The sequence below is a fragment of the Rhopalosiphum maidis genome, chromosome 1 (assembly GCF_003676215.2).
Source record: "Rhopalosiphum maidis isolate BTI-1 chromosome 1, ASM367621v3, whole genome shotgun sequence".
Taxonomy (NCBI): Eukaryota; Metazoa; Arthropoda; class Insecta; order Hemiptera; family Aphididae; genus Rhopalosiphum; species Rhopalosiphum maidis.
This window is the reverse complement of record NC_040877.1, coordinates 4,323,053-4,338,395: the sequence shown is the minus strand read 5'-3', so window position 1 is coordinate 4,338,395 and position 15,343 is coordinate 4,323,053. Positions and strand designations below refer to the sequence as shown.

At 39.0% G+C, this 15,343-nt stretch overlaps 1 protein-coding gene across 1 annotated transcript; it reads right to left on the bottom strand.

The window, feature by feature from the left end:
- Positions 1 to 2,358: 2,358 nt before the first annotated feature.
- LOC113554989 lies at positions 2,359 to 14,756 on the bottom strand. The gene is made up of 3 exons (XM_026959272.1): positions 13,557 to 14,756; positions 10,692 to 10,818; positions 2,359 to 3,675 (listed from the first exon to the last, which is right to left on the bottom strand). Exons 1-3 carry the CDS (start codon positions 14,600 to 14,602, stop codon positions 2,701 to 2,703), a joined length of 2,148 nt encoding a protein of 715 aa, XP_026815073.1. The 5' UTR covers positions 14,603 to 14,756; the 3' UTR covers positions 2,359 to 2,700.
- Positions 14,757 to 15,343: the final 587 nt, after the last annotated feature.

Below are 15,343 nucleotides of genomic sequence, written 5' to 3'. Positions count from 1 at the left end.
ATATAAAATATACGCCTTAGGCGTCATAATAAATATTGAGAAAGTACAATTCAGATTAACACGCTACTACCTAGCTATTTTATATATTTATGTGATGCACCAATTTTTGTTGTGTTTTGCAATTTGCAAATATAGCTTATGCTAATATTTTAGTTTCCTCAATTTTTTTTTCAAAACCACAGTACAATTGAGTAATTGACCTACAACCGACAAACTACTTTTTGATACTTTACTATAATATCGTATAAAACCATTTATCAAGCCTTTTCATGTCACATTTTACTATCAATTTTTACATTATAATACACACGCAGGCATATCTATCAATCTATCAACGATATAATGGTATTAGTCCAGCTTCCGTCGAGTTTTTTTACTTCCCTTCGTTCGTTTTGGCGCAATGCGCGATTTCCATGTGCCGTTTCTAGACAAGTTCACCCAAGACTTGAATATATATATTTTTAATTATATCGTTATAAGTTAATAATAATATCACAATATTTGGACGTAGGTACGTGAAAGATTCGTCAAACACAATATTATTATTATGTTCGAAAATATTTTAAAATCCATTTGACGTATATTCGAACACTAAGTCGGTTTGTCGACACACACACACACACACACACACACACACACGCGAAACGATCGTCATCCACGACTCGCATAATATTATGTTATTGTGTTATGAACGAGGAGTAATTATATGACTATCATCGCGTCTTTACGCACAGCGATATCATACGAGCAGACGACTTTATGTCATTAAAAACTCCTCTGTATGATGTGTACGAGAAGGATAAATCGTGTGACGGGATTTCGACTTAAACTTAATACTATTACACAACCGTTTGGCTCGAAATCGAAAGTTAGCTGGAAATTAAATTATTACTAGGTTGATCGTCTTTGCCGTCGTCCCCTCGCAAACTAAATAATAATAATGATATATGTTATAGGTCTATACGCAAATGAATCCATTTATAATGACTAATGACGTTACGAGAGTTTGGATATAGGTACTTACGTTTCAAACGAAATATAATTTCCACATTATTATTACTATTATTGTTACTTATAAATATTATATTATATTGTTATTGTCGTCGTCGTCGTTATAATGTGTATTTAGTCGAAATACTCGAAAGAGTAAAAGCTTTTGAAAACTTTTTTTTTAATGTATTTATTTTCATATAGGTATATGTATACTCGTACATATAGTTACATACTGTACATATTGTGATACCGTCTGTATTAAAATACGAATTATGAAAAATTTTCAAAAATGTATATTGGTTAAGGACGATAGTCTCACCACATTAGATATATATTATTTTGTATGAATATATGATAATGCGTTTTACGATAATAATATTATAGTGTTGCAACTGTCGAACCATTATATTGTATTAAGAACTAACAATAGATTTACTTGAGAACATTTCGTGCGATTGTTTTATAATTATAAATAATTATAGTATAAGTATAATTTGTTGCGAACGAGAATCATAATAATTAATCGATCCCGCGAATCCGGCAGCCACCTCCTTGTTATTATTGTATACAGTTTTACGTGTATTCTCGAACGTTCCATTTCGGAATTTAATAGAGACCAGTTTGTTTTGTAACCATATATTATATATGATAATGACCCGTTCTCATAACATAATATTATTACTACACATCGTCGACTGGACGATATCATAGGTTATATTGAAGGGTGTTGTCCGCCGGCCGAATGTTCGTTATTCAACCGAAACGACCATAAAATATATTATAGATAGGACGAGTTTTTTTTTTTTTTCACTTTTGCGGATTCTGTCCCCATTTAACAGTCAACGAATGATCGTCGCGTTGTGAAATAGAAACACGTCACGTTCTCAGCTAAATATTCTTATCATTATTTTCGTTTAAAATATATAAACTCAAACGCATAAAATAAAAATTTGAAGACACTTTTAAGACAAAATATTTTATTTATATGGTACACATGGATATTATATGGTTTATTATATTCGTCACAATTTCTATCTATACATATTATATATAATATAATTAATATTATTATTATATCAAATTGTATTCTTACAGTTGTGTAAACATAGAAAAAAACGTATGTTAATAAAAAATGTAATTAAAAAAAAAAAAAAATTATAATAATAATGTATACATATTATATTATATTGAGCTTATACGAATAACACGCGCAGATATTACGTCGTCCGTTCATATAATGTCATATTATTACATTCACGTCGCGTGCGAATTAAACTATCATTGTATTTAAGTAATATTGCAACGGCCCAACAGAGTTGATACAACTGTGCGGTGAAAACTATCGAGATCTTTCTATCGTTTTTCTCCCTAAGAATATATTGTATTAGATATTGAACACGAACGCTGTGTTGATATAACAATATTAATATTATTATCGGTACGATTCGCGACTTGATTTTTTTTTTTTTTTTTTTGATTATCACGTCAGCTCGCTAACAGACCTACTCGATCTCGCGAATTTGATTTTGGCTCAACGAAAAAAAAAAAAAAAAAAAAAAAGAAGAAGAACGATGGAATTATATCATATTATTATATATTACGCGCGAGTTATATATCTGGTAACTTTGGGTGAGGAATGGGGTCGTATGTTTGGAGGGGGGGGACGATGGATGGTGGTGGTGACTAGCTGCTTACGGCGGAGTCAGATTAGTATCCGGAGCTGCCGTGGTGGTAGTCGTGGTGTTCGTGGTGTTCGTAGTGGTCGGGTTGGTACGCCTTGACCGGGTATGGAACGGCGACTGGCACTTTGTAAGGCACTTTGACCGGGTACGGGATGTGCTTCTCGACCGGGTATGGCACGGCCCTCTCGACCGGGTACGGGATGTGCTTCTCGACGGGCACCGGGTACGGGCGGTCGACGGGTACCTTGACCGGGTAGTGGACGGCCTTTTCGACGGGGTAAGGTACGATCTTCTCGACCGGTACGTGCACTGGGTACGGACGGTCGACCGGAACGCTGACGGGCACTGGGACGTGCTTCTCTACTGGGTACGGCACTTGCTTCTCGACGTACACTGGGTACGGCTTGTCTACGTGCACTGGGTACGGGCGGTCGACTGGAACCTTAACGGGCACCGGCACTTCCTTGACGACTGGGTATGGATGTGGCACTGCGACCTTGACTGGGTAGGGTTTGGCGACGTGCACAGGGTACGGCTGGGGAACGTCTACGGCGTACGGGCGGTCGACTGGAACGGCCACCTTGACTGGGTACGGGTAAGGCTTGGCCACCTCGACGGGGTAAGGGAGAGCCACGCTCTTGGTAATGGTCTTGACGGGCACGTGGTGTTGGTACGAGTGGTGTGCGCCGTACGAGGCGTACGAGTCGTGGCCGCCGAAGTCGGCGTAACCCGCACCGTATCCACTGGCGGAGACGAGTCCGTGCCCGTAACCGGCGGACAGGATGTCGGCGTGACCGTAGCTGTCGGCCGACACGCCGCCGAAACCGTAGCCGGTGTCGAACAGGCTCCTCTTGCCCTGCGACTTGCCGTCGACGGCGTCTTTCTTGGCCGACTTGTCGTCGGCGGCCAGACAGTGGGCGCAGAGCGCTAATGCGCACACCGCGAACAGAGTCGATCTCATCGTGTGTGTGCTGCTTTTTACGTGGCGGCGATCGGGTGGCTAATAATAATACGACGACGACGGTGGGCGGCTGCGGCGGACAGGCGTACTCGGCTGATCGGACTGCACGTGAGTGTTGCCCGTTCGTCGGCGTCCGGCGGTTATGTAGCGTTCGGTCGCCACCACCACCACCGCCGCCGCCGCCACCGACCCGGCGCGGAGGCCGGTTTTTCGCTCGCCCCACCCCGCCGCCGCAGCACCGCGACCGACGGACAGACCTACTTTCTACGTTACACTACACCCGCGGTTCAGTGTCACATATTATTATTATTATTATTATTTCACTCGGTCTGTTATAGAGTGGCAATAACGCGCACAGCTCGCCAGACCACTTTTGTTTTTATTCCTATCGGTTTCGTTTTTATTTTTTCCTGCCGTCCGCCGCACAACAACGGGAAGAAATCGAGATTTGTGCGTCAAGGTCGACGTCGGCCGGCGGACGAACGCTCTTCGTCGCTTCACACGCGCACACACGCGCGCGCGAGAATAAAATTCCGCGCGTTATTGCCGTCGTTCGGCTCCGGCGGCGGCGGCGGCGTTGTTGTTGTTGTTGTTGTTCTCGTTCCAACATCATACCTTTCGGCCATCCGTCCGATACGTAGTGTGTCTGTTGCGTCCTCTTCTGATGACGGGAAATAATATCATCGTAACACGACCGACAAGTCGGATGTGGTGAAAAATACCGTTTTCAGAAGGTGTCGGACGGAAGCTGCTTTACGCGCGGCGTACGCGACATCATCGCGGGTCGTCGTCTACTGCAGCGCGTCGCTCACCGATTTGAATGACTTTACGGGCGTGTCACGGGCGAAAAGCGCTGAATAGTTTTCGTCTTCTGAAATTCTGTCACATCGCATGCACTTTTGGAGCTTTTGCGTTTATCACGACTATATACTCACTGCGATTGGCAGCAGTGCTGCACGAAAAGAGCTTTCGGACCCCGAGTGTATGCATACAACAATATTATGATTCGTGACATGTCTTGACGACGGTGATAGTGATAGAATCGATAAACTACAGAACGGAACTGCGATTAATCGGCGGCACGCGACCTGCGGCAGCCACAGCGGTCCGCGGGTGTGATTCCGGACAACTGGACGTGACGTCGCCGGCACTCCAAGGAGAACAGACATTTTTTCCGTTGTTAAACGTCGAGATATTTTAATGAGCGCGCGAATTCACAGCCCGCGAGACTTAGGAAACGCTCGTCCCGTATAACCGAAAGCGTATAATTCGTGTTTCATGGGTGATTTTAGTCGATTTTTAACGAAATCCCGTTTATACGACACGCAGGTGCACAATATGCGCGTAAGCCTGATTTTCGTTCAAAACGTCTAGACAAAATTGATCACCGGCCGGCGGATATATCATACGAAAATATTTCTAATTCGTAGCTCGCCGTCCGCGAGAACGCTCGTGAAACACATGAACGCGTCGGAGTCGGTTTGTAGTGGGTACGCTGCTGTGTATACGCCAAACACGCCGAAAACAAAAACCGATAGAAATTCCGGAGCTCGCCGCCCGCAGTAATATACCGCATAATATAATATTATAATATTATTATGTGTATATAACGGGGTTCGTCGGGACCCTTATATCTGCCGCGTAAGGGGTGGGCGCAGTCGTATACATAATTTGTGCGCTCCTTTATTAAAATAATTCGGCCGCTGATTGACAGACTGCGGGGGTCGCCGTCACCTCCCCACCACCCGCTGCCCGCCGACCCGGATGCTGCAGTTATTCGATTTGGACCGGCTGTATATTATACACGTCACATTATATGCGTTTGCAGGGTCAGAGGGTTTTTCTGTTTTCCCCGACGCCCGCCGCCGCTTCTCGCGGTGCCCGCACCACTCGGCATACAGCACACTATCTGACGACCGCTCTCTCGTTAGAACCATCTCGTCGGTCGACGCGTGACTAATACCTGCCACAGCGGCAGTCTGATGACATTACCCGTAACATAGCTGTTTACGCGATAGCCGGCTTTCGACTTCGGACCGCGTCCGTGTGCGGCGTACGAGGCGTCCGCAGTCACCCCTCGGAGAGGAAATCATATTATTATTTGCTCTCGAGTGTACGTACTCGGACGTGAGTGCGGGACGGACATCGAATTTTCAGAAAAATCTCTCGACTCGCGTCGTAGAAGTGTGCAGTAGGTGCGCGCATGAATAATTCACGAAAAATCCTCCCCTCGCCGGACGCCGAACGAATTGGTGATTAAACGCCGCGCACACGCACCGGCGATCGTTATTCGATGACGAATAATATTGTGTCGACGCGTCAAATCTAACACGATATAATAACATTTTATTGCATAGGCGATGCGTTCCCGGTGCGTTTCGTGTCAAAAGAACGCATTGAATTAGCCAACACATCGTACCCGAACACGCGCATGTCGTTAGATTTCGACCGACGTTGTGTAAATTGTAACCGTTATATTATTGCGCGCGTGAATTCGTTTTCTACGTGACAATTAAGTAATAATGTGTGAAAATTACTCACGACTATTATTTTTAATGGTAGGAACACGGAGTATCCAGGTGAATTTTTTTTTTCGAACATTCATTTGTAATTATTAAAGTTTTAAATGCTGAACACTAAGCAATTCACTGGGTATTTTCTGATGCGACTTCGTTTTATTTTTTTCGATATTTCAATTTAAAATCAATTCGAGTACCTACCAATCTGTCCGATTTTTTACCGTTTTCAGTAAGTTCATAATATAGGTATACTATATTGCTTCGTCGCTAGTAATACGATAAATTCTATTTTATTTTTGTCTTTAAGTGAATAAAAAATAACAACACAAAATTAGATATTTTGTTTTTATATAATATATTGGTTTACCAATTCTATTAATGATTCTATACTATGTCGTGGACAATAATTCGTTTCAGTTAATATAACGTTTAGTCCTGCAACAGTAATTTAAAATAGTTTGTTAATGTATTTTTCGTTTTTACGGTCATAAAAACACGTATAAATTGGTACATTTTATAGTACTCGTACTATGTTGGGGCTTAAGTATACATTACGTTACCTATATATATATATATATATATATAATGCCTTTAGAGTTTATGTTGTCGGTGAATCTGCAGCTTGCCAACGGTTATAATATTATAATATTATACAGAGCGATTCTTTTATCTACCGTAATATCATTAAAAGTATAGGTACTAAGACGTTTTGTGGCTAGTTGCGGGACTATATAATAATATATTATGTAAATGTAACTTATTGCGTCCGCATCGACCGTTGAGGCGGGCATCTTTCAACTGCACGTGTCTGCATTAATATTTAATTCTTCATAATATTTTATCGACATTTGGTTATACAAAGTCCTTTGACATTGCAGGCTTCAAACGACCGTTGCAACCACGTAATTCGAGGCGCATATTTACGAGCATGTCATCTATATTCGTGTTAAAGTCATGGTGGTTTCTGTTCGTACCGCCACCGCCAGCTTTTCCCACTATATATCAGATTAAATTGTTATTGCAATTGTTTTAGTTTTACGTAATTTTTTCAATAGGTCAGAAGAAGCTGCTTTTAATAATAATGTTATATCACGGCATGACACTGATATTTTGCGGGGTTGTATTACATACTATGAGGTTGACCGTTTTATTTTTCATCCCGGTCCTTGTTTGGTGTTATAAAATATCATAATATATTGTATCGTGCGACTTTAGTTACACTTTTTATTCTTATAGTTGGCCTAGAACCCGAGAAATTACGGTTTTATGTAGAACTTTTTAAATTTTATGTAATAATATATATTTTATATATTATGTATATTATATTATTAAATATAGAATAATTTGTGTCAACTTGTTTTCATATTATGTTTCTTACTTACAATCTTTAGGTAAACTTATACGTTTTATATGTTTGGTTTTGGTCAATGACCGTACACGCGATATATGAGTACATCTACTCAAAATCATAAGTCATATGACTTACGTATGTACTGCATTAACTTTAAGTAGTGAAAATCTAAAATTAAAAAAAATCATAAATGTGAAATCGCTTATTAAAGATTAAATCCAGATAGTCCTGTAAACGTCTTCTGTATGCGTACGATAGGTATTATGTAAAATATTGTTATTAGTTTATGTAATCCACTCGAGAACAAATCCACAATAATGATTCATTATTGTTATTTAATCACCATAAACAATTTAAGTTAATAATACGACGGGCGCGTTGATAATCTTATTCCGGAATAGATGACGACGACCGCGTGTTCCATATGGCGATGGTCCCGTAAAATTTTAATTAATATAACTCTTCCGCGGACCCCGGTATGGTTAAATTTGTGGGGACGTAGATAAATATATGCTTACCTTGTCAGTTTGATATACATTAATTTTCTCGTCCGCACTAGTTGCATAAAACCGGATAGAGCGGTAAACGATTGAAAAAATATTTAGGAAAAAAAATGATTTACTGACGATCAAAAGAGAAATACGACAGTAGCTATAAGTATTACACACAGATGGATAATGTAAAAAGAAACCGACCCCGGTGAGTTGGTACCAACCTACAACGTATACGTCTATATATATATATATAAATCGCTATGGGTATAGACGGGGTGAAAATATTTCATATTTTTTTTCTACAATCCCCTCTTCATCTATTAGGGGTATCTCGACGAAAGAGGGTTGCGTGCGTCGTCTCCCTTCTTTTGGGCGGTTTTCTTACAGACGATATCGCTGAAATGTAAATTTTAAATTTCCTCCATACAATAATAAATTGTAATTTCTGCACGGTCGTCGTGGACTTTGATAAATTAAGGTACCATCATATATACGTCATGTAAAATTATATAATATTATATATTACACGTAAAGGTAATAGTATATGTATAGTTACTATATTATCTGTACACAAGCGTTGCAGACGAATCGTTATTTTATTATTATGAATTCAAAATGTGGTAGGTATGGTGACTAATTATTTGTCAATTTCAATTAAAAAAATTTGAAATATTTTCGTGCAGCAATATGATTATTAATTATAAGTCACAATCACGCGATGTGGGTTTAAATAAAAAACACCAAACATTATATTTTTACTATATCATACATTTTGACAAAAATAGGTATGTAATCCTCCTCCTATCATAATGTTTGAGCAGTTATGTTTTAATAAATTACGAAAACTATTATCAAATGGAGCAAAAAAATATATGAAAAAACGAGTTCTACAATGCATATATGATATTATCATAATTATATTATTTTCATCGTTAAGCACGAGAAATCGTGTTTAATATAATTATCATGCGCTTTTATGATTGCCAAAAGGACGGACGCCGCGGGAAAAGTAAATCGTTTCGTTTTCATAATACGTAACAAAAATACGACATATTTTTACCTATAAAACTTTATAGGTGTAACTGATTATTATGACATGGTCAGTTTTAATATAACTATTTTAGTTTATCTAACGTTTCACGATAGTCAGATAACCTTATGATGGCGTTTGAAAATAAAACAAATGTGGCTAAAAACCATACCATAATATCTAAAATTATTATACTATTACAATCTAATACGATCAGATGTGTAACATAATATTATAATAATATGTTTATTGTTTGTATTATTTATTAAAAACACCGAAATAGACAGTGTCGTTCAAATGTTTTATCGCATACTCGTATTGTAATATCTTATCTTAAATTTAAAATACAATCGTATCGATTTCCATTAAAAATATAGGTGTGTTATATTATTATTAATAGGCAGGTACGCGATTGGTCGTCTCAAAGACCATCCATCCGACTCGTCGAACGTTTTCGTAAACCATCTCATTCACCTCATCAGTTACCACCCAGCCACTACGAAGCCCGTAAATTACGACCGTGCCCATAAATTATAATGCCGTTTTTGTCGACCTATGTAAATTAATCAAGACCGTAGCTGCAACGTGTATATTATATTATTATGGTTAATCGCCGCGTTGAAAAGGTATATAATATGTATAATAATAATGCAAATATAACGCGATGTGTTTGAAAGCCGACGTCCTAGAGCAAATGAGTACACACACACAGATTCATATATGATTTATGTATGATTATATTTATAGTACACTAAGTCATATGGTGCCGGAAGTGTTTTAGTTTTTAAGAAGTACCTATAACATTATGATGTATATATAAAAGACGATTACTTTTTATCAATATTCGAAGTCGACACGGGAAACGATAGCCGATGATGGTTACAGTTTTCCAGTTTCGAGTAAAAATGTCAAGTACTTTATATTATTATATTATACGTCTTATTAACTACGTCGTAGCAGTTACCGAGTTAAATAATATCATAATAATATATTATTGATTAACGATTAAAATAATAACTTTTAGATCGTTTTACTGTTGCTCGCACAGCGTTTCACTACACCCTTTACGTCAGTTTGACGTTAAAATGATCTAGAAAATTTGTTTCGCGAATAAACAACTATTATAAGTAGACTATATATATTATAGTGTTTGGATCGTCGATCCTCTCCCCAAAACAAACGGTGCACATGGCGGATTTGATTTTTGTTCTCATCGCCACGCGCGTCCATTACAAATAACGAGACGAACGAACCGAAAAAATGTAATCGGCTTAACGACTCTCTCGATAATATACGGTCGAGTGCAAAAACTAAAATAATAATAAAAAAGATGAATCAAGAAAGTGCAGTGAGGAGACAAGAATATTAGGGCGATATTCTAGCGGCAGTGTTGTATACTTGCGTGTACATATTTGGGGTGAGACAACTTTTTGACGCGACGTCAACTTCTGCTGTGCCCTTTCGCTTGTTATATTAAAATCGCTTTGCCTTCAATTTCTCTAGTGATGTATATTTTCCGGGGTGAGTAATTCAGCTATAAGAAAACGCCACATTTGCCTTCTTTTTATTTCCCTGACATTTGCTGTAAAGCATTTTCTCGAATCAATTATTAAAAAAATTATTATCGTTCTGCTATATTTCAAGTCATAACTATTATATACTTTCATCATGTTAATTTCGTAAAAATATTTACCCCCTTCGTCAGCTTGTTGTATGTATTTCAGGTTTCTATGAGTTAGGTCCAAACATAGTTTTAACCAAAAACTTGTTAAAACCTCATTATTAAGTCTAATAAATGTTGTTCAATTAATTTAAGTCCAATATGCATTTATGTACAAAGTGAATAAGATTTCAAAATGTATTTTAAATTCGTTTTCTACATCCAACATAAAAAGTACACTCATTTAATTAAAAAAGTGTTGAGGTATTGAGCAAAATAGTCAGAAACTATTAAAATTTGTAATAAAATATTAAATTAATCAAAATTCACCCGAGAGTCTTGATATTTTTTATCAATCAAAAACGAATAGGAACCCACAGGAATATCTGCTGTATTTTTTTTCTATTTATCACAGTAACATTAAATTAATAAAAAAAAAACCAAGCGATTCAATAAGTAGAAAAATTGACTGTCTGCAGTTAACTAATATCTCGTGGTATATACTAATACTTACAGGTCATAAAAATTCATTACTGATCATTACTCATTAGAAACAATATTATGTAATAGATGGATTTAAAATAGTAATGTCTGTATTGATTGAACAAAATCAACTATAGGGAGTTAAAAAAATACGTTGAACTAAATTAAAATCGTACAAAAATTACTAATCTTAACGAAATCACGATTCGACCCAATTTATAATGAATCCAACGTCTGTCAAACGCCCATCGTACTTTATGTCCGTATGAGGCTAAAACATTGTTGTCATTACATTTTATGTACACAATAACTCGAAACGATTAATCCTACGCGTATGCGATCTGTCTGGTTCACATATCAACGGTAGTACTGCAGTATACACTGCACACCTATACACGCTCTTCTCTTTCGAGTTATTACGTCGATTGAACGAAAAATCGCGGTCGACTGCAAACCCGGCCAGCTATCTAGGACAAGGTCGCACCGGTCAAATTACTCGAAAACGACCAAATCGTTCGGCGCGCACGTGATTTATGTGTTTTTTCCATTTTTATTATTATTATTATTATTTTTTATTGACGATCCGCATGACGATGTTTAAGATTAGAATCGCGTGTTTTAGATTGTTCGTATTTTAAGGAGTCCGTTCGTTTTACGACAAGCGAATCACATTTAAACGCACTGCACTATATTATTATCTGTATAAGTGCACATAATATTTATGTGCACTTCATTACTCTATATATAGATTTGCGCGTACTACGTTATTATAAAGAAAAACCTTTATAATATTAAAAATTAATGATTCCCCGCCGTCGGACTAACTTGTTTATATTGTAAGTGAAAAAAAAAATGGTGTTCGGCACAAGAGACCTTCGGACGTTGGGCGTACTATTATTATTGTTATTATAATTATTATGTATTTACATGGGTATTAGGCATTATATCGTTAGGTGCTTGTGCTCGTTTCATCAGCAAGATTATACATTCTTTGTTCGAGTTTTCGTATTATTCGTTGATACTCCGTGTAATATTATGATGCAACATCGAAAATAGTCAGAAGGGATTAATCTGCCAAAATGTAGGTAATTGTTGGTGGAATGTTTTTCCTTTATTATATTTTACTCTATTGCTTAGACCGGGATACGTGTTAGAATTTGTGGAATCGCCCGCCCGTTTTCCTTCCACAGCGCGGCGATAATAATGTTATAACGATGAAACTCCTTAAGCGCAAAACACTCCTCGAACAACACGCATATATTTTGAAGTGATTTGATGTATTCAAAGTGCACTCGGTTTATTCGGTTCATTAGAAATTTATCGCGTACCTAACACTCTTGCAAAGTTTTCAAAAACGTTAGTGTAGTATAATATAACAACATTTGGTTTACGTAACGAAAGTTTTGCAGAAAGTTTGCTGCAGCATCCTGCGGTACACAAAGTATTTTATGGTGGATTTGACTACTAATCCTTATGCAAATCTACCAATGCCGATGTCTACTTGTGAAACTTTAATGGAAACCTTTGATATGATTTATAATTTTGAGAGTATGTTTTTAATACTCTATGTATATTATTTAATACCGTTTGTCTGTTGTAGTGGAATTTTGTGATTTACATAAAATTATCTCGGTAGTTATTTTCGTCCTTAAAATAATAATTATATGTTTTTAAATAATTAATAAATTATAATTTATCAATGGAAATATTAATTGCGCGTTTGATTTGGCCGTCTACAGTTTAGCATAATTTTAATTTTATGAGCAAAGCTTAACCGTTTACTGTTGGCAGATTTCTGTTTGTGAAATTACCATTTTTACACAGTCGATTGATTTTTAAAAGACAAAACTTGAAAAGAATCATATTTTTTATGAACAACGTTGAGTTTTTGCTTTGTGTACACACACAGACACAGATAGGATAAAATAAAAATAATTAAACAAAAAATACACGAAAACAAGTTTATTTCGAAGACTTCACAACATAATATAATATAATATAATATTGTGATTGATGTTAAAATACATTTAAAAACTATTTATACAATGAAATTCGTAAAAAAAAAAAAAACACATATTAAAATTGAACATTTGCAGTCAAAAAACATATATTTTATTGCAACGACCCAAAAAGTTGATACACAACTCTGTACTTTGAGATCTATTATGTTAACAGACAAATAATGACATATTGTTGTTGTATATGTGTTATACTACTATGTTGATGGTAAAATGTTGATTGATGTCACTTAACTAAAAAAAATATACCTAGATTTTGATTGTTTCGTATGTGGTGTTGTCGCCGACGGTCGCAATAATGGCTTTGGTCGCGAGCGTGGCGAAACACGGTAACCTAACCTATGACTGGAGCTTTTGATTAGTACGAGCTACCGTGAGACGATCCGTAGGACGATGAGCCGTATGACGATGAGCCGTAGGACGAGACACCGTGGGATGGTCCGTACGAGTTGCCGTACGAAGTGCTGTGGGATGGTCCGTACGAGTTGCTGTACGAAGTGCTGTGGGATGGTCCGTACGAGTTACCGTAAGACGGAGAGCTGTAGCCGCTGACGTGGTATTCATCGTGACTGGGCACTTCGTATGGCACTGGCACTTCGACCTTGACGGGAACCTTGACTGGGTATGGGACGTGCTTCTCGACTGGGTATGGGACTGGTCTGTCAACAGTGTACGGGACGTGCTTCTCGACTGTCACCGGGTATGGGCGGTCGACTGGTACGTGGACGGGGTATGGGACGTGTTTCTCGACTGGGTATGGGACGTGCTTCTCGACTGGTACATGGACTGGGTATGGACGGTCGACGGGCACCTTGACTGGGTATGGGACTTGTTTCTCGACTGGGTATGGGACGTGCTTCTCGACGACTACCTGGTAGGGCTTGGGCACGTGGACGGCGTACGGCCTGTCGACGGGCACTTTCACCGGGTATGGCACTTCTTTGTAGACTGCGTACGGTTGTGGCACTGGAACTTTGACGGTGTATGGCACGGGTTTCTCAACGTGCACTGGGTATGGGCGAGGTACGTGCACTGGGTACGGGCGGTCGACGGGCACGGCGACCTTTACGGGGTATGGCACGTGCTTCTCGACGGGCACTGGGTACGGGTGTCCGACTTCCTTGACGATGGTCTTGGACAACAGCTGGGCGTGACCGTGGTAACCGATGTCGTGTGCGGCGTAACCCTGCACGGCGTAACCGGATCCGTAGCCAGCGCCGCCGATGCCGTACGATTCGAAACCGCCATCAGATTCATAACCACCGTAACCGAATGACGAAAGATGCCTCTTGCCTTTGCTGGAGTCGGCTGCCTTTGGTTCTACCTTGGCCGTATCTTTCTTCGCCTCTTCGCCGGCAAAAGCGTGAGCGCACAGACCGATCGCGCACACTGCGTATAACAAACCCTTCATGGTGCTAACAGGTCGTTGCTGTAGACGACAATATGATGAATATCGTTTTTAGCTGTGTCTCGTGCAATTGCGATCTGTTGCCGTTGCTGCTCCGGTTGCAAGTGTGATCGTTGACTGAACAGTGGTGACCGACTACTGACCATTGATCACCAGGACCCGCTGGTTTTGTAGTGTCCGTCGCCCGAAAAAGGAAGTGGTCCCGGTCGCCCCTACCCCCGGACGGTCCGCTGACGCCGATCCACCGATCAGGGGACGGCGGTGAAGAGGACACGAAGCCGCCGCCGCCGCGTCAGACCTACTTTCTATAGACCGCCGGCCGGTTTGTGCCGAGGTCCGTGCACGACATTACGCAATTATGCAACGACTACGACGACGACCGCCGCCACCGCCGATGATACACTACATACTTTAAATATCATAATATCATCATCACAATAATAATAAATTATCGTTAGGTACTCGAAGTTTTTGTTTTACACACCCGCGACGTCCTCCGTCGATATAGAGACCCGCTGCAGTCGTTAGGGGTCGTCCTACGGTTTGTATAGTTGATCACGACGATTATTAATTAGCTCTCTCTTAAATTAATAAACTTATTATATTATAGTATCACGATGTATTGATATTATTAATTATTACTAGGTCTCGGCACTAAGTTAAGGCACTAAAAGTATTTCTTTTTAATAAGCACTTAATATTTGGATTGGGAAATATGTTGTGTATTTGTTTTATATTGGTCCA